Source organism: Macrotis lagotis, chromosome 2 (genome assembly GCF_037893015.1).
Source record: "Macrotis lagotis isolate mMagLag1 chromosome 2, bilby.v1.9.chrom.fasta, whole genome shotgun sequence".
NCBI lineage: Eukaryota > Metazoa > Chordata > Mammalia > Peramelemorphia > Peramelidae > Macrotis > Macrotis lagotis.
Window position 1 is genome coordinate 136964266 of NC_133659.1, and position 23138 is coordinate 136987403.

General features: G+C 34.6%; 1 protein-coding gene across 5 annotated transcripts in view; it reads left to right on the plus strand.

The window, feature by feature from the left end:
* AKT3 (AKT serine/threonine kinase 3) overlaps positions 1-23138 on the plus strand; it is a 412039-nt gene that overhangs the window by 72388 nt on the left and 316513 nt on the right. For 2 of the 5 annotated variants that reach the window (XR_012475745.1, XM_074222892.1), the window contains exons 1-2: positions 1349-15351; positions 16840-16901. The exons of 2 other annotated variants lie outside the window; for them this stretch is intronic. Coding sequence is in view for 1 of the 3 variants with exons in the window: in XM_074222892.1 (XP_074078993.1) it covers positions 15290-15351; positions 16840-16901 (124 nt within the window). In the remaining 2 variants the exon portion in view is untranslated. Of the gene's footprint in view, positions 1-1348; positions 15352-16839; positions 16902-23138 lie in introns of those variants that run through there. One more of the 5 variants, XM_074222899.1, reaches the window with a different exon arrangement.

Below are 23138 nucleotides of genomic sequence, written 5' to 3' on the forward strand. Positions count from 1 at the left end.
ACACAGCTGGGTGATTGGGTGTACGGGGCCGGATGTGAGCTTTGATGCTTATGGCTCCAGGGCTGGTGCTCCATCCATTGCGCCACCTGGCCAGACTACAATCATTACTATTATTTTTTAAAATTATTTTTAAGGTTTTTTGGGGTTTTGCAAGGCAATGGGGTTAGGCGGCTTGCCCAAGGCCACACAGCTGGGTAATTGTTGAGTGTCTGAGGCCAGATTTGAACTTGGGTGCTCCTGACTCCAAGGCCAGTGCTCTATCCACTGTGCCACCTAGCCGCCCATTTTTTTTTAATTTTAATTTTTTCTCTCCCCTTTACTTTATCGTTCAAGCAAGTCTATTTATGGGGGGGAGGGGTATTCCGTTTACTCTTAAACAAGAATATTTTATTAATGTATAAAAAACATTATTTGTAGAAAATGAGAATAAATATTAAATTTAAAAAAACAACTCAATACACATACCTAAGCATCACACAAAAAAGATTATATCTAAGTCAGACCTTGAAGGAAAAGGAATTAAACAGAGATAAAGGAGATAAAGATAGTAGGAATGGGGGTGGCATTTTTAAATCCATGGAAATAGGAGAGAAGACAAAATTAGGGAATAAAAATTTTTGTAAGACTAGAGTTTTGAATGAAATTATTATGAAATAATTAGAAAGATGACCTCAAATCAGATTGTATGACACAGGGCAAAAGTTTTATATTTTATTTGATAGGTGATATGGAACCCTATCAAAGTTGTATTTTTTGTTGTAATTGGTTTTTTTCTTCAATTGAATGATATAATATGACTTGTGCTATAGGAACATTGCTTTGGGAACTGTGTAGATTTGGGGGAGACTATTTAGGAAATTTTTTAATATTTCAGATCATAAATGACTACAGTAAATCAAGAGATTGGTGGAAAAGTGTGTATTTAGAATTCATAGGTATTAGCAAATGACTAGATGAAGGAAAGACCTGACTTTATATACAGTGTTTTGTACCAGGTTACAGCCACCTTTGCAGAGGAGGCAGGGGAGGTGTTCTTGTATTTTTTGGGAGGCCAACTTTGATCATTATAAATTTACAACTTTCAGTCTTAGATTGTTTTATGGTTTTTTGCTTCCATTATAGTTTAGCCATTGTGTACATTGTTTTTCTGGATTGAATTTGTTATATATTGTTTCAGTAGTGTTTGACTCTTTTTTGTTGTATTTTTTTTAGGTTGTACATGTTAAAATCACATTAAATATTTGTACATTGTCATGTTGTGAAAGAAGAATCAGAACTGAGGGGGGAAACATGAAAGAGAAAGAAAAAGCAAAGCGGAAGTTTTACAAAATGAACATAGTAGGTTTTGCTCTTCATTCAGAACCCATAGATTTTTTTTTTTGTCTCTGGATGTGGGTGGCATTTTCCTTAAGAAGTCTCTCAAGATTGTCTTTGATCACTGAACTGCTGAGAGGAACTGCATCCATCATAGTTGATCAGCTCACAGTGTAACTGTGTGCAATGTTCTGCTAATGCTCACTTCACTTATTATCAGTTCATGCTAGTCTTTCCAGGCTTTTCTGAAGTCAGGCTTCTCAAGATTTTTTAAAATTTTTAAAGTTTATTTTCGTATTACTACAATGATCTTGTTGTAAAAGTAAACACAATCCCCACCCACCCACCCAAAGATAGAGAAGCCTCAAGAAAAAGTGAGAGAGAAAAAATGTACTTCCTTCTATGTTCAGATAACTTTTGGTTTTGACTTTCAGATCACCTTCTTTATGAGTCCATCAGAGAAGTTGCTTCAATATTTTTTCCCACACAATTGCTATTGCTAACTGTATTTCCCTCCATCCTATCCTTCCCACTCCATTTATTCTATTCTCTCTTTCTTTTCATCCCATCCCTCCTCTGAAGTGTTATATCTGACTACCCTCTTCCACAATCTTCCCTCTATTCTATCACCTGTTATCCTCCAACCCACCCCCATCCCCCATGTCTCTGTTCTCCCATTCCTTTTCCACTCCTCTTTCCTTTAAGGTAAGATATATTTGTATACCCAATTGAGTTGTATGTTATTTCCTCTCTGAGCCACTTTGAATGAGAATGAAGAATGAAGAATGAAGACTCACTCAATCCCCCCCTTCTACTCCATAGCAAAAGCTTTTACTTGACTTGTTTACATGAATATCTTAGCCCATCCCACCTCTACTTTGCCTTTCTCCTAGTACATTCCTTTTTTACCCATTGGCTCCATCTTTATAATATATATTATACCTTTATATTCAGCTTTCTCCTGTGCCTTGTCCATATATGCTCCTCCTAACTGCTCTAATAAATGAGAAGATTCATATGAGTTATCAATATCATCTTCCCATGCAGGAATACAACCAATTCAACATCATTAAATCCCTCATAATTTGCCCTTCCCGTCTACACTGTCAGTGTTTCACCTGAGTCCTTTATTGGAAACTTTCTGTTTAGCTTTGGATTTTTGAAAAGGAAAGTTTGAAAGTCCCCACTGTTTCATTGAATGTCCATCTTTTCCCCTGGAAGAGGATGTTCAGTTTTGCTGGGTAATTGGCTCTTGGTTGTAAACCAAGCTCTTTTGCCTTCAGGTATATCATATTCCAAGCCCTACGAGCCCTTAATGTAAATACTGCTAAATCCTGTATAATCTTTACTGTAACTCCATGATATTTGAATTGTTTCTTTTTGACTGCTTGTAATATTTTTCCTTTAACTTGGGAGTACTGGAACTTGACTATAATATTCCTGGGAATTTTTATTTTGGAATCTCAAGAGGTGATTGATAGATTCCCTCAATTTCTATTTTACCCTCTGCTTCTAGAAAATCAGGGCAATTTTCTTGGAAAATTTCTTTTAAAATAAAGTCTAGATTCTTTTCCTGGTCATGACTTTTAGGGAACCCAACAATTTTTAATTTATCTCTCCTGGATCTGTTTTCCAGATCAGTTGTTTTTCACATATTCTTCTAGTATTTCATCCTTTTGGTTTTATTTTATTCTTTCTTGATTTCTCACAAAGTCATCAGCTTCCCTTAGCTCCATTCCACATTTGAAAGAATTATTTTCTTCAGAGAGCTTTTTTATCTCCTTTTACATCTGACATTTCTGCTTTTTAAGGCATTCTTCTACTCTCATTGATCTTTTAGACTGCTTTTCCCATTTGACCTGAACTGGTTTTTAACATGTTATTTTCTTCAGTATTTTTTTGTATCTCCTTCACCAAGCAGCTGACTTGTTTTTTCATGGTTTTCCTGCGTTGCTCTCATTTCTCTTACCAAAGTTCTGTCTCCCTTACCTGCTTTTCAAAATCTTTTTTGAACTCTTACATTTTCCTATTTTTCTTATTCTTCCAAATTCCTATTTTTTTTAGAAGCTTTGGATACAGAAGTTTTTGACTTTGTTATCTTTTGAGTATGTATTTTGATCCTTCATGGGACCAAAGTAATTTTCTATGGTCTGGTTGTTTTTCTTCTATTATTTACTCATTTCCCTATTCTATAATCTCATTTTAATGCCCTTTAAAAACTTTTGAGTATTTTTGGAACACCCTCCTAGGAACCTTAATTCCTTCAAGATCTTATGAGAGACTCTTGACAGCTCTCCTGGCCTTGCTCTGGTCTGTGGATGACTAAAAGTACTCCCCTCTACCCTGGAATTGTGAGGAGGGTCCCTGCTCTGCTATGGAAGTATGGGGGCCCCAGACTGAGCCCTGGATCTGAGAATGGACAAAGCAGAGACCTCTGCACTCTTCCCCCCATCCCTCCCCTTACCTTTTGTGGTCTGAGCACTCCCAGAAGCAGCTGCTGAGTGACTCGGCAGGTTCCCAGGGAGGGGCTAGCTTTGCTGAGACCTCTGCTGAGGCTCGGGCTCTGAGCTCACTACAGTGCAGCACAGTTTTTCTGCTGACCTTCCCAGTTCTTGATGATCCTTGGACTGAGAGGTCTGGAAACTATCCCCTCTGCCACAGACCCAGGTGCCCCAGGGATTGAGGTTCCATGCAGGCTACTCCTGGAAGACTGGAGCTGGTTTGCTTTAGCATGGTGTGACGGTGCTACAGACCTGTGCTTTCCAGCCGCAGTGCAATAGACCTTTCTCACGGATCTTCCAAGTTGTCTTGAGCTGGAAAATTGTTTCACTCACTCTTTCTGTAGGTTCTGCCACTCTATAATTTGTTTGGAGTCATAATGTTATGGTACTTGGAATGTTTAAGGGAAGAACTTCTAGGTTCCTGCCTCTATACCACTATCTTGGTTCTGCCTTCCTTCATATGATTTCTTACTCTTACAGAAGAATAAGACTCCATAACATTCATATACCATGATTTGTCCGGCCATTTTCCTGTTGGTGGGCATCCCCTCAATTTCCAATTCTTTGCCACTACAAAAGGGACTCCTTTATAAATATTTTTGTACATCTGCATCCTTTCTGCTTATGCTCCACACCAAGCTGATCTGGTTTGGAAAAATCAATCACTGCTTTTCCTTTTTATTTCTTCATTGTATCTTGGACTGGTATTTTTTTTATTGTCTTTTTTAGGAAGTTATGTGAGAAAACAGGGCTGTAATTCTTCTTACTTTACCATCTTTGTTCTCCTGTTGTGTGTTTTCTAGCTTAATCAAACCATATGTTGAGTACATATGTTTAAGCATATTTTAGTATTTTTAGTATTTTAAATTTTTATATAGACTGTTAATCATGCATATGCTTTTATGATACGTTATTGGTAATATCTCTGATTTATTTAATAAGTATTTAGGAGTACAGTATGACATTTAGCTTTTTGAGGTAATCTGTTGAAGAGGAAAAAAAGTAGAAACTGCCTGAATTCTGATATATCTGAAAAATCTTTACGGTATATATTATCTACCTTCTAAACCATATGTAAAGTACTTTATAAATCCTAAAATACTTTATGAAAGTCAGCCAAGATTATTTTTTATCCTTATTATCAAGAGCAAAAATATATGTATCTATTTTTGAATTGCAAAAAATATGTAATATTTTTATTATAAGTGTGGCCAAAATGTTGTTATTGTTGTTTTTGCAGGAACACATTTTCAAAATCTTAATGCAACTGAATGGTAGATCAATCTGTGAAATCTGTCCTTGATTATTCATACTAGTAGAGAGATCATTTCCAGATGAGTTCTGCTCTTTGTCATGTGCTTTACTAATAACATTTCAGTATAGACATGTCTGGTGTTCTAGCATTACATGTCTAAATACTAAAACTACTGTGGGAAGAATGCATGTCTGTGGAAACTTCAGTATTTGGAGTTAATGGACATGATTTTGCATTTAACTTTTCTGGGCCTCCATTTTCTATCTGCAAAATGTGAGGGTTAGATTAAATGACTGTGAGGATCCTTTCAAATTTTAAATATTTGATCCTATGATCTGACCTTTTAAGAATCCAAGAAGCAGGGGGCAGCTAGGTGGCACAGAGGATAGAGCACACAGGCCCTGGAGTCAGGAGGACCTGAGTTCAACACTAACCTCAGACACTTAATAATTACTTAGCTGTGTGACCTCGGGCAGGTCACTTAACCCCATTGCCTTAAATAAATAAATAATTAAAAAGAAAAAGAATCCAAGAGGCACCTTTTTTCCCATAAAGAGTCTCCTCTTTTACTTTTCCAAGACTGACTCAACATGGGCTGTATCAAACTTCTATCTGATAAAAAAAAATTGTTCCCTCCCAATTCTTCTGGAAAGAAAAAAAAAGGAGACACTTTAATTATGGATTTTGAAGGGATTCTCCATATGATTTTCTTTTAATTGGCTGTAGATAAATTTAATTTATATGTTTTAAGGAAAGGAAACAGTGCTAATTAGTTTTTTAAAAATAGCTCATGTGTGTAATAACATTTATGTACAGTTTTGTTTTTTCCTTTTTTCACTTCCCCTAAGCCTTGTTATATGAAACTCATGATTTTTTAGCAAACAATTGAATAGATTGATTAGTATCAACATTTATACCATAGAAGTTTGTTTACAAAGTTACAAGTTACAAGACAATTCAAGGTCTCATAATTACTTTATTACTACCAGTTCTCAGAACATCATTGTTGATACTTTTCTTTTTTTTGATACTTTTTTCAACCACAGCTACCTTGTTAATGTTTTCCTTTTTTTAATCTCCTGAAGTTCAGTACTTACTAAAAGTATTGTTTTTAAAATTATTGTTATTCTAGACTCCTGATTTTATCTGTATAGGAAAACTACATCTGTCATTGCAAATAAGGAAGTATCTGCACCTACCCTTCTTAAAAGTTCTGCTGCCCAGGATACTTAGAGCTTAAAAACTTATCCAAAGTCATGAGTGAATGGTAAAGATATGCATAGATTATGTTTAAGACACTGATTTTACTGATTTGCGTAATCTTAACAAAAGGCCCTGAGATTCATCTGATCTGGCCTGACCTGTCTTTGATGGCTATCATCAAGATCTTGTGCTCACAGGTTCTGTTGTTAGATAGTCACTGAGCCCATCTCTTTAATAATAAATTCTAGAATTTTGCCTAGAATTCAAGTTACACTTTCTGGTGTGTTGTTTGCAAACTACATTCTATTCCCTTTTTTGAAAATCAAGCCAACATTTCTCCATGACCTTTGATCACTGTCAGTCATTTTTTTTAGTTTTTTTTTCCCCCCCAACTCCTTGTGATATAGTTCATCTGGTCCTGATGTTTGGAATCACCATGGGCACCCAGGTAGGCTCTTATTCTGTTCACATTTATTTATTTATTTATTTTCAATTCAATTCAAATACTAGGAAATTAACTAGTTTTTGATTTTTCTAGATCATTGTCCTTGTCAGAATACAGATATAAAATAGAATTGTTTCCATCTTCAGTCATTTTCCCTTGTTTTGTAACCAACCACCCTTCACCTCTCCTGCAGCAGTATTTTATGTATCCCTTTTCACCAAAATCAAATACTCAAATGATTTGTGAACTGATCAAATTTGGAATTTTCCTGTTATGATGTAGACTTGAATCTTGTACAGTAGACTTAAATTTTGTATAGTTTTTGTCCATGTCTTACAAATTTGTCACACGGGAAGGATGGAAAGAGAGAAGAAATAAAGGAAGTATTTGTTAAATACCTGCTAAGTACTAGTTGTTCTGCTAAGCACTTTACAAATATTATCAAATTTGATCCTCACAACAACCCTGGAAGTTAGGTGCTATTTTTATCCCTGTTTTACAGATGAAGAGACAGGTTAAATAAATGACTTGCCCAGAGTTACATAGCTAGTAAGTTTCTGAGATTGCATTTGACCTAAAGTTTTTTTTTGTTTGTTTTATTGTTTTTTTCTGGCTCCAGACTCTTGTCTTGAACCCTTTGACCAAATACTATTCATTGTACCACCTAGCTATTTAGTGTCTATCCACTTTGCTGGAGACCTTCCTCACTTTCTATGTGTGTTTCAAGGAGCAGTTAGCCTATCTTCCTGTCATTGTTTTTCCTCTGCTCTAAGCCCCATCTATATATCTTCTATTCTCATCATCTATTTCCCTAATGATATATCCTTTCTCAATTCTTCTTCCTCAAAGTTCTTTGTTGATTTTTGTGTTACAGCCTTTACATATTCACTATATACCTCTCCATTGCTTTACACATGATACTCAGTTCCACTTTTGGGAGACTTTATTCTATGTCCTGTAGACATATAGTAACACCAGTAGGAAATTAATATTAAAATGATGGAGCCTTAGATTTTATGTGAAGCTCAAGATCACTAAAGGGAGCATTATTACTTCTTGAAGGTAATCTAGGTAACCACTCTGCTTGTTCTTTTCAGTTCTGAACCTAATTTATTTTCCATCTGTACTGCTTCTACAAGATTCACATGCTGCCAGACAAAGCCCTGTAGCTTTTCTCTCCAAATGCCTATTGTAATTTGGGAATTAAACAGTCTTCAGCTACTTGATCTTTCATGTGTGAATGGTGAGACAAATTTTTTTTGCATGACTTACAGGTTCAGTATTCTAGGATTAAATATAAGTGAATACAATGTCATCCATATTTGGAACCATCGGGATGACCTCACCATTCACAGGAAGAGTAGAATATTTAACTTGAACTCTTGATTAAATTTCCTCTAACATAATATTAAATGCTTCTAAACATATATCAAAGTTGTTCAAGATAGCTTTAGAGGCATATTTAGCAGAAATAACCTGGTTAATGGAAACAATGTAAAGACTAACAGACTGTGTGTGTGTGGGGGGGAGCAAGATTGGGGGGAAATTGTAAATAAAAATAAAATAAATAAAAAATAAATAAAATCTTATAAAAAGAAAGAAAGAACCTGGTTAGTCATAGCTAGCAGATGATGTATAAAACCTAGAAATCAGCTTGTTTAAGAGAGTGTCAGGTTGTGTTTTGCTGTATTGAGTCAAATACTTTTTTTCATAAATAAAAAAATTTAATACTTTTAAGTTAAATTTCAAATAGTAAACATCTGTAGATGGTAATAACTAAAGAATGTATTTTTTTATCCTTGGTGATTAAATGAATTACCACTACCAGCCAGAGACTTTTTTTTTTTAATTTAAAGTAGCTTGCAGGATTTTGGATGAAAAGGAGATAGCTCACTTATGCTCTCTCCCTCTCTTGCTCTCTCTTTCTCCCTCTCTGTCTCTCTCTCCTTTTTTCTCTTTTTCTCTTCCCCCCATTTCCTTGCACCCTCCCTCCTTCCTTTCCTGCTCCCCTCATCTTCTCTCCTTCATTGACTTAGAAAGGTCCCTAGTTATTAAAATGATATAGGTTGTACCAAAAATCTTAGAGTAGTTTTAAGCTTTAGTAACTGTGCATAATAAGCTTTAATAGCTTAAAACTGTATTGCGATGCCCTATGTGTTTAATATTTTTAATAAGACATTTTATGCTATTCTGAGAAAAAACAATGACATCTACAATCAGTATGTATGATATATAAAAAATTTTTTAATTATTTTTAATACTATTTTTCTTTAGAACTTGGACCTGAGAATCCAACCCTGCTTGAAATTTTCATTGAGAAAATTTCCTTCACTTGTATAGATGAGCAAATTATGTGTAGCCTATTTACAGACTTAGAGTTGTTTGATTTGCTGTTCAGGTTAAATGTTCTTTCTTTACAGTAATTCCTCAGAGGTAGGAATTGAACTCAGGTTTTCTGATTCTCAGGTTGCTTTGGGGATATAGCTATAACTAAATGCATTTAAATCTGCTTTAAAGGAAGGAATAATCTTTAGTGGTTACATTAATAATTTTTCATCATTACTCATTACTCATGCAAAAACAGTGAGAGTTCCTTGGTACAGGAAATAATTTTTTTTAAAAAAACTGTTGGTAGAACTAATAGTTCAGATAGCCCTTGTTGACCCTTACAATAATGCTTTAAAACTTAAACTTTTTGCAGTTAGGTAATAAACATCTTGAACTGATGAGAGATTTATTCTAGTTTTTAGTCTTTGTAATAAAAGATTTGACCCAATTTGCTAAAAATATACCTTTAAATGTTCAGAAGTGCTACTTAAAAAAAAAAGATCTCGTGATTTCCTTACAAATGAACTTAGCTTCATTAGCTGATAAACATGTTGATTCATTTGGCTCAAAGCTTCTGAATGGAGCCGAAGGGGCAGATTGTTCTTTACCCCACCCAGTGGTAGAATGTTTTCTTCCTTTCCTCCTCATTGAGGGAAGTGAAGTAAACTCGAACAAGTGACTTATCTTCTTTCATTCTTAAGAATGTTTAGGAGGAAAGGGGCAAATAATTTCTCATTCTCCAACTTTTCCTATGATTTTAAAACAGGTTTTTGATAGTACAGATTCAATTCTAGGCCACTGCAATAAAATAAACGTAATAAAGATAGTCACATGAACTTTTTGGTTTTCCTGTGTATATAAAAGTTATATTTACACTATACTATAGACAATTATGTACATACTTTAATTTTAAAATATTTCTTAAAAAATGCTCATTTCTAAAAAATAATGCTCATAATCATCATTTAAGCCTTCAGTCAGTTGCAATCTTTTTGCTGTTAGAGGATAGTGGCTTGATGTTAATGGCTGCTGAACTGATCATGGTAGTGATTGCTGGAGATTGGGGTGGCAATATCTTAAAATAAGACAACAGTGAAATTGGCCTTATCAATTAACTCTTTCTTTCACTTGAATACTTAAAGGATTATTAATGGACATAATTTCAATATTATATGTCCCAGGGAATAGGGAGGCTTGAGGAGAGGGCACAAGATAGAGATTGGTGTAGTCAGAACATATATATAACATTTATTGATTAAGTTATCCATGTTATATGGTGGCGCTGTAAAACAGTGACTAGTAATATCAAAGAACACTGTTCACAATTCACTATAGCAGATGTAATAATAATGAAAAAGTTTGAAATATTGGTAGAATTACCAAAATGTTATAGAGAGAGATACAGGATTAGCACATGCTGTTGGAGAAATTATGCTGATAGACTTGGCTTGACAAAGGATTGCCAAAAACCTTCAATTTCTAAAAAATTACAATATCTATGAAGCACAATAAAGCAAGGAATACCTCTCAGTCATCATGCCTTATGGAAGAATGAAATTTGCCTTTCTTTTGAATTATAAATACATAATAAAGAGGAAATTTTAGAGAAAGGGAGGAAAAGTAAATTTTCTTTCTATAATTAAATGTAAAGAAAAATTTTTAGCTTTCTTTTTTTTAAACTTTGAGTTCCATATTCTCTCCCTCCATCCTTTCCTTCTCTGTACCTAACACAGTAGCTAATATAGTTTTATACATGTATAGTCTTGCAAAACATTTCCATCTTAACCATGTTGTAAAAGAAAATGTAGACCAAAAAAAAATAGTCCAAGAAAAATAAGGTTAAAAAAATATGCTTCAATCTGTATTCTGGCTCCATCAATTCTTTCTCTGATGGTGGATGGCATTTTTCATCTTTAGTCCTTTGAAAATTGTTTTGTGGGTCATTATATTGCTAAGAATAGCTAAGTTATTCATAGTTGATCATCATACAGTATTGCTGTTAATTGTATATAGTGTTTTATCTGATTCTGTTAACTTCACTTTGCACCAGTTCATATAGGTCTTCCCAAGGTTTTTTTTTGTTTTTGTTTATTTGTTTGTATTTTAGTTTTTGCAAGGCAATGGTGTTAAGTGACTTGCCCAAGACCACACAGCTAGGCAGTTATTAAGTGTCTGAGGCCGGATTTTGAACTCAGGTACTCCTGACTCCAGGGCCGGTGCTCTATCCATTGTGCCACCTAGCCACCCCTTCCCAAGTTTTTCTAACAGCATTCTGCTCATCATTTCTCTTTCTTTTTTATTTATTTATTTATTTTTTATTTTTAATTGTATTTAAGGGAATGGGGTTAAGTGATTTGCTCCAGGTCACACAGCTAGGCAATTATTAAGTGTCTGAGGATGGATTTAAACTCAGGTTCTCCTGACTACAGGGCTGGTGCTCTATCATTGTGCCACCTAGCTCGCGCCCCCTCCCCCATCATTTCTTATAGCACAATCATGTACCACAGTTTGTTCAGCCATTCCTCAGCTGATAAGTATCCCCCTCAATTTCTAATTCTTAGCTACCACAAAAGGAGCTGCTATAGATAATTTTGTATAAATACCATCCTTTTTAAAAGCTCTTTGGGATACAGACCTGGTAGTGCTATTACTAGGTCAAAGAGTATGCACAATTTTATAGCCTTTTGGGTATATATTATTTTCCTGAATGGTTGGACTAGTTCACAGCTCTACTATCAGTTCATTAGTGTCCCAATTTTTCCACATTCCCAAGGAGTGGTTTTCTTAACCTTCAGAAGTTTAGGCTAACAATTAATATCATTTTCAGACTCTCTTTAACAAAAAATAGATCTTATAATTTATGATTCTAGCATCCTCCCATTGTCTGTGTTTAAGCTCAGCAGTAGGAGCATCCAGATCAAATCTGGAAAATAGGGAAAGAATCATATGAGTAAGAGTTGAGTATGAGTTGGGATTTGTATCTTTTTTTTGTTTGTTTTTTTTTGGCCAATTTTTTAAATAATTTTTTTATTTTTTTTAAATTTATTTTTAATAAAGATATTATTTGAGTTTTACATTTTGCCCCCAATCTTGCTTCCCCCCCACCCCCCACAGAAAGCACGCTGTCAGTTTTTACTTTGTTTCCATGATGTACCTTGTTCCAAATTGGGTGTGATGAGAGAGAAATCATATCCTTAAAGAGAAGAGAAGTCTAAGAGGTAACAAGATCAGACAATAAGCTATCTTTTTTTTTTTCTAAATTAAAGGGAATAGTCCTTGCACTTTGTTCAAACTCCCCAGCTCCTTATCTGGATACAGATGGTACTCTCCTTTGCTGACAGCCCAAAATTGTTCCCGATTGTTGCACTGATGGAATGAGCAAGTCCTTCAAGATTGAACATCACTCCCATGTTGCTGTTAGGGTGTACAGTGTTTTTCTGGTTTTGCTCATCTCACTCAGCATCAGTTTATGCAAGGGATTTGTATCTTTTTAAACTTGCTAATTCAAATTAATTTCATTGGTGGAATACATCAGAAAGATAATTGTGAACAGTACAACACAGTGATTGACTTAAGACACGAAAACAATTTATTTTCATTACAATGCTTTAGAAGTAAATATGAATTAGTTTTACAATATTTTTTCTAGTTATAGTGAGTACTAGATTAGTAGTCAGAAAATCTTGGTTCTAGTTTTGACATGACCCTGAAATTTTCTTATTTTTATCCTTCCTATAAGGTGTGGATAATTATACCTATTTATGAGATAGTATTTTTGGTGAATATCAAATTTTTAAAAATATTAAAAAGTGTTTCTTAAAAAAAGCAAATAATGTCATGTATTTCAGTGCCTTCATGGTGTGGGTACTTATTCCATCAATGCTTATTATGATTCTTTTCCTTTTTGGTAGAAACGTTTTGTGATTTGAAATAGCCGGAAAGAAAGGGAAGGGAGGAAGGTAGAGAGGGAGGAAGGGAAGAAGGGGGAATAGGCAGGGAGAGAGGAAGCAGGAGTTTGTTCATCTGGTAGCCAAAATTCTAGTATCTTCAAATTTAACTCTTCCAGTCCTTGGAGAGTAGACGTATGAAACCTTTCTAGCTTGGTAGACTGTGCCAGAAATTTTGTGGTCCACATTGATATAGGTTTTAAGAACTTCTTGGAGTCAATTCTGTGCTTTGATAAGGCCTTAAAATAGAACTGTAGTATCAGTTTCAATGTTTAAAGAGAAATCTTCTATTCCAGAAAATTAAATTCTTCAGAGTACATGCTATTCTGAGTAACTGAGTTCTTGTAATTTTTATTAGGAGTATTATGTTGTGGGGTGGAGCCAAGATGGCATGAAGGCAGGAATTTCTGGAAAATCATTCCCCCCCCAAACTCCAAAAGTTATCATATTTTGACTCTAGCCAAAATAGAGAGGGGCAGAACCCACAGAAAGACTGAGTGATACAGTTTCCCAATCCAAGACAACTTAGAAGATCTCCAGGACAGATCTGTACCACTGGGAATGGGGGTTAAAAAAAGCCACAGCACAGCACAGTGGGGCCAGGTGCCTGGGTCAGTGGCAGGGGTGTGGAGGGTGGGTTTAATCATTGACTACAGCTGGAAGGGGTGATGAGTAAACTCCGCTGTACCAGTGTAGAGCTCTGGCTTCAGAACAGCCCTGCCATGAGAATCTTCAGCAAAAGTGGGGAGAGCTACTCAGCATATCCAGAGCTCTCAGCCCATAGATGGTAAGGGGTTGGGGGAGATTGCAGAGGTCCCTCTGCTCTCCCTGGGGCAGGACTCAGCTGTTTGCCCACACTCAGATCAAGGTTACAGTTTGGGTTCCCAATCACCATAGCCAAGCACAGATCATCCTCACAGCTTCAGGGCAGAGGGGAGGCAAGAACACAGGTAAGAGAGCCTCCCATAAGAACTTGGAGGAATTAAGATCCCTGTGGGGTATCCCCAAAACCCCCCCAAAGCCTTGGAAGTGCAGTAAATCAATCATAGACTGAGGAAATGAGCAAGCAACAGAAAAATAATTGGGCCATAGAAAATTACTTAGGTCCCGTGGAGGAACAAAATACATATTCAGATGATGACAAAATTGAAGCTTCTGTATGCAAAATCTCCAAAAGAAATAGAAAATGGGCTCAGGCTATGGATGAGCTCAAAAAAAGACTTTGAAAAGTTATTAGGGAAGTAGAGGAAAAATTGGGAGAAGAAATGAGAGTGATGCAGATAAATCACGAAAACCAAGTCAGCAACTTGGTAAAAGAAATACAAACAAAAAAAACTGAAGAAAATATGTTAAAAATCAGTTTAGGCTAAATGAAAAAAAAATCAACACAAAAGGCAAATGAAGGGAAGAATGCCTTTTAAAAAGCAGCATTGGCCAGCTGGAAAAGGAGATAAAAAAAAGTTCTCTGAAGAAAATAACTCCTTCAAATGCAGAATGGAACTAAAGGAAGCTGATGAGTTTGCGAGAACTCAGGAAGAAATAAAACTCTTCCAAAAAAAGCCAAAAAATTAGAAGAAAATGTGAAATATCAAATTGGAAAAACAACTGACCTTGAAAATGGATCCAGAAGAGATAATTTAAAAATTATTGGGCTACCTGAAAGTCATAACCAGGAAAGGAGCCTAGACTTCATTTTTTGAGAAATAATACAGCAAAATTGCCTTGAGATCCAAGAAGCAGAGGGTAAAATAGAAATTGAAGGAATTCACCAATCACCTTCTGAAAGAGATCCCCCCAGGAATATTATAGCCAAATTCCAAGTCAAAGAGAAAATACCTAAAAGCTGCCAGAAACAAACAGTTCAGCTACTGAGGCTCCATAGTCAGGATTACACAGGATATGGTATCATCTGCATTAAAGACTGCTAGGGATTGGAATATGTTATTCCAGAAGGCAAAAAATCTTGGTTACAACCAAGAATCAACTACCCAGCAAAATGAACATCCTCTTTTGGGGAAAAGTCAATGAAACGGGGCTTTCAAACTTTCCTATTGAAAAAACCAGAGCTGAACAGAAAGTTTGATCTCTAAGTATAGGACTTGAGGAACCATAGAGGGTGTGGATGAGAAGGACTAACTATGAGGAATTTAATGATGTTGAACTGTTTGTATTCCTTCATGGGAAGAAGTTACTGATAACGCATATGAACTTTCTCATTCATAAGAACAGTTACAAGGAGCATATGTAGACAAGGCACAGGAAAGAGCTGAATATAATGGTGTAATATAGTAAACGGATGGAGCCAGTGGGTGATAAAGGAAAGTACAAGGGAGGAATGGAAAGGAGAGGAAGAAGGAGGTAAGCAATTTCACATAAGAGTCAAGGAAGAGTTTTGACGTTGGAGTGCAATGGGGAAAGGCAAGGGGGGAATGAGTGAGCCTTCATTCTCATCAGAAATGACTCAGAGAGGAAATAACATACACACTTAATAGGTATAGAAATCTATTTCACCCTAGAAAAAATAAAAGGAAAGGGATGGAATAAGGGATGATACGTGATAGAAGAGAGGGAAGATTGAGGGAGGGAGTACTCGGATACAACACACTTCTGAATAGGGGACAGGATGAAAGGAGAGAGAGAATGGAATAGATGAAAAAATTGGGAGGAATAGAATGGAGGGAAATACAGCTAGTGATTAAAAAAATATTGAAGCAACTTCTCTGGTGGCTATGATAGGGAAAGCAACTCATCCTAGAGGCACAGCCATTGAAATCTGAACATAGACTGAAGTATGCTTTTTTTTCTCTCTATCTTTTCTTGAGGTTTCTCATCTTTTTGGGGGAGAGGAGGGTTTATGATTACTCCCACAACAAGATTATTGTAATAATATAAAATAAATAAAGATGAAAAGATTGATCATCTCAAAAAAAAAGAAATATGTTGTATTACAAGTAGTGATTAAAATGCAAAGAGTCTGATAAATTTGTGTATTTTTAATGTGTTTTGCAGCCATCAGTTTCTCAGAAGCATCATATAGCTGACTAGTATGACACTCTGAACTTGCAGGGATACACTAAGATTAGTTGTCCTTCTAGTAGGGAATAAAAAAGAGTTGCCAGAAATTGTGGAAAGCAGACATTAGTAATGGAGATTAAATGATTTTTAGTGATGTTAGTGAAAGTAGTTAAGTTTTGATTGACAGGCAACCTATATTCTTCCTGTTATTTTTTCTGGGTCTACGTTCAACTGTTGGTGAAAGAATAAAGCATCTATATTTTTTAGCAGCAGTTATGGAGTACTTTTTGTACTACCTCATCTATAATCTTTTCCGTCCTCCTTCCTGGATGATAACAGTTTTTATGATTAACATCTTTAATGTCACATATCTTGATTTATTCTTATTACTAAGATTTATGACATCAATATTTGGAACTATGACAATAATCTTTTTTCATCCAAAGGCTGTTATTTCATAACAAGAATTTTTCTGTTTTTGTATAGCCTAAGTGTGCGCATTTAATTTTCTTATATATTTTGTTTGGGTTTTGGTGGTGGTGATGAAAGCAGCAGCATCCTTAGGTCTTAATTGACAAATAGAATTAAGGTTTTCTTTGTAGAGCTTTTTAATTTGTTCTTCAAAATTTTAGTTTTCTACTATTAATTGTATATCCTTTTCGATAATGAAACTTAGAGAAATTTAACTTCTCATTTCTAATTTCTGCCTTCAGATTTTGCTTTTTAAGCAAGTAAGTAGATTAGGGCTTCCAAAATTATCCTTTCTAGATCTAGTAAGAATCCTTCATTCTGTTACTTTTGGCAATAATTGTCTCCACATTTACTTTATAGAGTCCTCTTTGGTGGAGCCCACAGAAGGAGAGGAAGCACAAGATTCATAAGATGGCGGGCGGGTGAGTGACTGAGAATCTGGACTGGGACTTGAAAAAATAAGCAGTCAGTTATTGCTTAATAGCAACAGAAAAAAATACTAAGTGTGATTATCTTTTAGGTGACTTGGTATCGTCCATAAAAACAGTATAAAAGGCTTGATGCATTTTATCCTAGTCTAGCATAGGAACAGGGTTCAACTGTTGCAGTATTCAAACCACAGTGTTACCTAAATTTGTATTCTAATTTAGCAGATAATTGATGGTATGAGGAAAAAACTATAAGTACCAGAGTAGGCCCATGCATTTAGTGATAGTGGTAAAATAACATTAATGACTGAGAGACTGTCAGAGAATGAACAGAATTAAGGTACATCTTTTAATGGCAATTTTAGGTTTTTCATTTTTAAGGAAATATAAATTCTGGACTGTGATATACTGAGTTTATTACATTGACAAAAGAACCCACAAGTCTTAAATAAAAAAATCACATGCTGAAGACACAAGATTGATGCTTACTGGAATTTCAGTAGCATAGAAATAACAGATTTTGTGATTCAAGAAGGGAAAAAAGTTAAATATAAGTTGAAAGCATGTAAATTTACTATAGTTAATACAGCAGCAGTATAAAAAATTGCAAAGCCATCCAATAATAATGATGATGAATGTATTGTAGAAGAGAAGTATACATATGGAAACTGTAACTATGAGATATGTGAGCAGTATAAAAAGTGAGAATACTGAATTATAACTAAGTTTATGGCTCTTTTCTTAGAGAAGTAATTTCCCAATTTTTCATGTTTTTGGTGGAAATAGGATTTGTTTTTGTTTCTTTTTTTAAAATAAGGTTTACTGATTCCTTATTTCCCCTCTCACATCATTTATGTATATTTAGCCACAATTTCATTTGACCCTCCTGTATCAAAGTAAATCTACTAAGCAATACCAGCCAACATAGCAACTATTTCTCAAAATATGCACAATTTTACAGCTAAAGATACCCAACTTAAAAGGAAGAAGATGGATTTTGTCATTAGTTTTCCAAACCAGAGAATGGACATCAGAATTTCTGTTTGACTTCTTTTATTATTCCTTTCCTTTACCTTTTTCCTACTCATTTTTGTACATTGTTCTCTTGAATCTTCATTAGTTTATACAAGTATTTCCATTTATCTCTGGGTTCTTCATATTTTTGGTTTCTTAGTGTATAGTAGTAATTTTACATTAATCTACCACATTGTCCAGTCATCCCCCAATTAATAGGCACCTAATTTTTCCTCTCAATCTCTTGCCATCATGGCAAATAATATTATGAATATTTTGTAATATATGATTCCTTCCTTTTTGACTTTGACTTCCTTAGGGGTATGTGCCCATTAATAGAATAAGGTTTAAAGACTATTTAGTGGCTTTTAGTTTAGTGACTTAAATTTATTTCAAGTATTATTCTGGAATGGTTATATCAATTAATAGCTCCATCAAAGTGTATTAATATGTCATGTCTTTACTTAAGATACTCTAACAATAACTATTTCTACATTTTGTCTTCATTGCTAATTTGATGACTGTGAAGTGAAATAATCAGAATTATTTTAATTCATTACTTTTGTTATTAGTGATTTAGGACATCTTTCATATTGTAGTCTACAATTCTTTTGAAAATAACTTTATTCTGCTCCTTTAATCATCTTATTTATTAAGGTCCTGTTATTATATTTGTGGCATTCTCACACATTGTTCTTTTATAGTTTCTTTCATTCTAACTGCATTACTTTAGTACATGAAAAGCATTTTAATTTTATATAACCAAAGTCATTAATTTTATTTTTTATTATTTGTTTCATTAAGATTTTCTCCATAACCACCACTGTGAAAATTCTCTTCTGTTTCTTAATTTTATTTTTATATGACCTTGTATATTTTGGTTGTGTATCCATTTAGAATTTATTATAGCTTATTTGGTATAATGCTGGTCTAAATCTAATTTCTGTCAAATGGTTTTCCATTTTTCTTGGTTTTTCTTGTTTAATTGGGAGTTTGCCCCCCCCCCCCGACCCCCAGGAATTTGTATTCTTGGGTAATTGAACAGTGATGCAATATGTATATACAAAATTGAAAAGACAAAGCAATATGTGATTATTTTGCAGATTTTCTTATCTACAGGCCTCTTTGTAATTAGTGCCAAATAATTTTTATTTATTAGTATTTTGTAATAATTCGAGCTCTAGAAGTGCTATGTCTTCTTTCATATTCTCTGTCATAAGATTGTAGATTTCCAAATGAATTTTGTTATTGCTTAGTCTAATTCCATGAGTTAACCCCCTTCATAGTTTGATGGGAATAGCACTGAATCTGAATTAGTTTAGGCATATAATTTTAATTATATTGGTACTGCTCAATCAAGAACTACTATTATCCTTCAGAATATTTAGAGCATATATATTTTAAGAATATTTTGACATCATATTTATATAATTCTTGAGTGTATCTTGGTATCTATTCCGATATTTCTCTATTATTTCCTTTTGCTTTTAAATTTTTCTTATAGAAATGTTGAAAATTTTTGTAGGTCCGTTTTGTATTTTGATGTTTAAAGATAACACTTCCCTCGATTGGTGTATTTGCTATCACTTGGGGGAAGGGATGTAAATAAACAAACCATCATGCCATCTATAAATAGGAACAATTGTGTCTTTTCAGATAATGTTCTTAATTTATTTCTCATCTTACTACATTTGAAATAACTGAGAAGAATGATAGTTTGTATAGTGCTTTAAGGTGTACAAATTGCTATATGTGTACATATACATATATATATATATATATATATATATGAGAGAGACAGAAACAGACAGACATTGACTTGTGTGTGTGTATTTATATATGTTTATTATTTTATCCTCTAAACTCTGTGGGAGGTATTAATATTATTACCATTTTACAGACATATACTCCGTTTCAGAGCAGTTAAAGTCATTTGCCCCTGGATCAGACAGCTAGCAAATAGCTAAGGTAGACTTCAAACTTAGGTTTTCTTAACTCTTAATCCTGTGTTTTTATACTGGAATACTTAGCTATGGACATCCTGGTTTTATTCTCACATTTATTGGGAAAGTTCCAATATTTCTTCATTGAAAATAATTCTAATTCTTGGTTTTAGATGTATATTTTTTATTATACTAAAAATGATCCATTTCATGTCTTACGTTTTTAAAGGGTTAGGATAAATACTCTGTCAAGACTTTTTCTTATAGTTCTTATTGTTTTGTTATGCATATCTTTAATTATACTAATTGTGGAACTATCTTTATATCCATAGTATAACTCCAGCTTTGTTATAGAGAATACATCTGACCCCCTAGTAGTTTCTGATAACTACTGTATAACCAAAAAATCCCTGCTCTGACTTGCTCTATCACCCTCCTTCTTCTTTCTTGTTAGCAGTCTAGGATCAAAGATCCTCTAGAACTACCTTGGGTGAATTATTTTTATACAACATTGGGTGAGATCTGGGTCAAGTCTTTAAATTTGCCATCTTCTCAGCTACTTCTTTCTGAGTTGCAACAACCAGCTGTTCTATGGTTCTCCTCTGAGTCTCCATGATTCCTAGTCCCATGGTGTCTAGGCCAAAACTTCCTTTCTTCATTACTCATCCATCTAACACCATCTCTCTTGTATCTCTATCCTACTCAGTTCACTGATTTCTCCCCCCCTCCCCCAGCCCTATTCTGTTGGCTATAAATTGCTTTTCAGTCAGACCTATTCTTCTTATGCTTCTTTTCATCTCTTTTGTAGTCTTAGAAATCTGGTTTGTCCTGAAGCCTGAATATCTGTTTTCTTTTTTCGGCATTAGATTTACCTTCACTGTTGAAATACACATTTGATCTAGAGGAGATATGTCTCTTTCTCTTTACTGACACAACCCTTAGTAATCTTTCCTCCTTGGAGTTTCATTTAAGGAGTGAGTGAGTGTGTGTGTGTGTGTGTGTGTGTAACCCTATGGAGATTTTGGTGGCTGTTCTTGCACACAGTTCGTTTTTCTTCCTTTATCAATGAGCATATTACTTGCAGATAGTCTTCTTTTCTCTAACCTTTATACTTAAAGGAATTCAGTTTGATATCCCTTCAGATACTCTTACTTTCCTAACAATATGTAATTTTTACATTTTTTCCCTGTGACCAAATATAATCTTTTATTATTTTGTCTTTTCCTGTGTCTAACCCATTCTAAACCTAGTCTCAGTCCTCAATGTAACCTTTACAAACTACATACTTCCCAGTTGGCCTCACTCTCCTGCCTTCAAAATCTTTGCTTGATGTTAACCAATCAACTTTATATTGTCCCTTCCCACCTTTTTAGATAATATTGTCAGTTTTACTATAATGTCTGACCTACGTATGAGCAAATGATTTTTTAATTATTCAAGTGTATCTGTAGTTCTACAAAGAATACTTAGAGTTTGATACAGTTTTTTTAGGTGAATCTTGGTAGATACACTTCCCAGTTTTTTATAGTTTTGGTATTTATTTCGAATGAAAGTTCTCTTTTATCTCTTCCTGCTGAAATTTGTTGTTAACACACTGGGATGCAGATGCTTTATTTTATATCCTGCAACTTTGTTGATGTTTTTATTTCATTTCACTTTCATTTAGGATTTTTTAAAAATTTTCTTAACATCTCTTTTTAAGACTTCCCCCCTCCATTTGGTGTTTCCTAGCCCTAGGTGGGCCCAGTCATCTAATGCCATAATGTGTATGTAACACAGTTTATTGCAGTTACCTCTGGAAGCTGTCTACTTTGGTTCTTATTCTGTGCCAGGTATGTTCCTTCCAGAATTTAAATGAATGCTCTTTAGCATTCTCTAAGAAACCTTCATATTTGCAAAATTGTGTTTCCTTTATGCTAAGATTTGATTCCATGAGTTTCTCTTTCTTACTGCTACATTGAACTTTTTTAGCAATGTTTAAATAGTAGTCATGATTATGAGTATTCTTGTTTTGTCCTTGCTCTTATTTGAATGTCTTCTAACTTGTCTCCTTCACATAAATGTTGACTCTGGTAGATATGATTTAGTTTGTTAAGGAAGATTCTTCCATTCATTCCTTTTATTGATAAAGTTTTTAATAAATTTGAATGCTGAATTTTGACAGAACCCTTTCCTGTATATGCAGATATTAAGTAGTTAAATGGAGCAAGGGTGTTTTAATAACTTGTAGCTAACAGTGGTAGTTGTTGCATCACATTAGCTAAGGATTTGATTTATTTATTTGTTTAAGGCAATGGGATTAGGAGTAACTTGCCCAAGGTCACACAGCTAGGCAGTTATTAAGTGTCTGAAGCCTGATTTGAACTCAGGTCCTCCTGACTCCAGGGCAGCTAGGAGGCACAAGTAGATAGAGCACTGACCTTGGATTCAGGAGGACAGGAGTTGAAATCTGACATCAAGACACTGGCCACTTGATAGCTGTGTAACCTTGGGCAAGTCACTTAGCCCTTATTGCCCTGCATCCAGGGCCATCTCCAGTTGTCCTGATTCATATCTGGCCACTGAATCCAGGTGGCTCTATAGGAGAAAGTGAGTCTGGTGACTTAGTACAGCACCCCTTCTCTCAAATCCAATTCATGTGCTTATCATGGCATCACCTCCCTGAGGTTGTGGTCTTCTTGGAAAATGAAGGACAAACATTATTATTATTATTACAAGGACTTGAACTGATACAGTAGAGGAAAGAAACATTTCTCTTCAATTTATTCTAGAATTATAGGGGAAAATATTCCATGCTAGTTTAGGAAGAGTGAGCTAGAGAGTACATGTTATATAGAATGGGGCCTCGATTTCCCCTTCTCATGAAAAATCATCTCTGCCCCCACCTTTGATTATTAGGCCTCTGCATGTTAGTTAGTTTAGTTAGTTTTGCTTTTTTAGTTTGTTATTCAGAGGTACATCCCAATCTCCTTTGTTTTATTTTGAGTATTTATTGCTCTCTCTTTGATTTCTTAGATACAAAAATTACCTTTGGGCTACTGAATATTGAAATTCTGAAATTTAACTCCTGTATCCTTTGGGGCTTTCAATTTACAGTTCCCTAGTAAATGATCCATAGAGTTTACTGATAAGTACATTTTTCTCTGTTTGCAAAACTAGTAGGCAATATTCTTACTATATATTGCAGGTGGTTTTTGAGCTTTTTAGTTCACCATTTTTTCCCTGGGTAATAGACACTATTTAATTGATGTTTGTGTATGCTCTCATCAAAGCC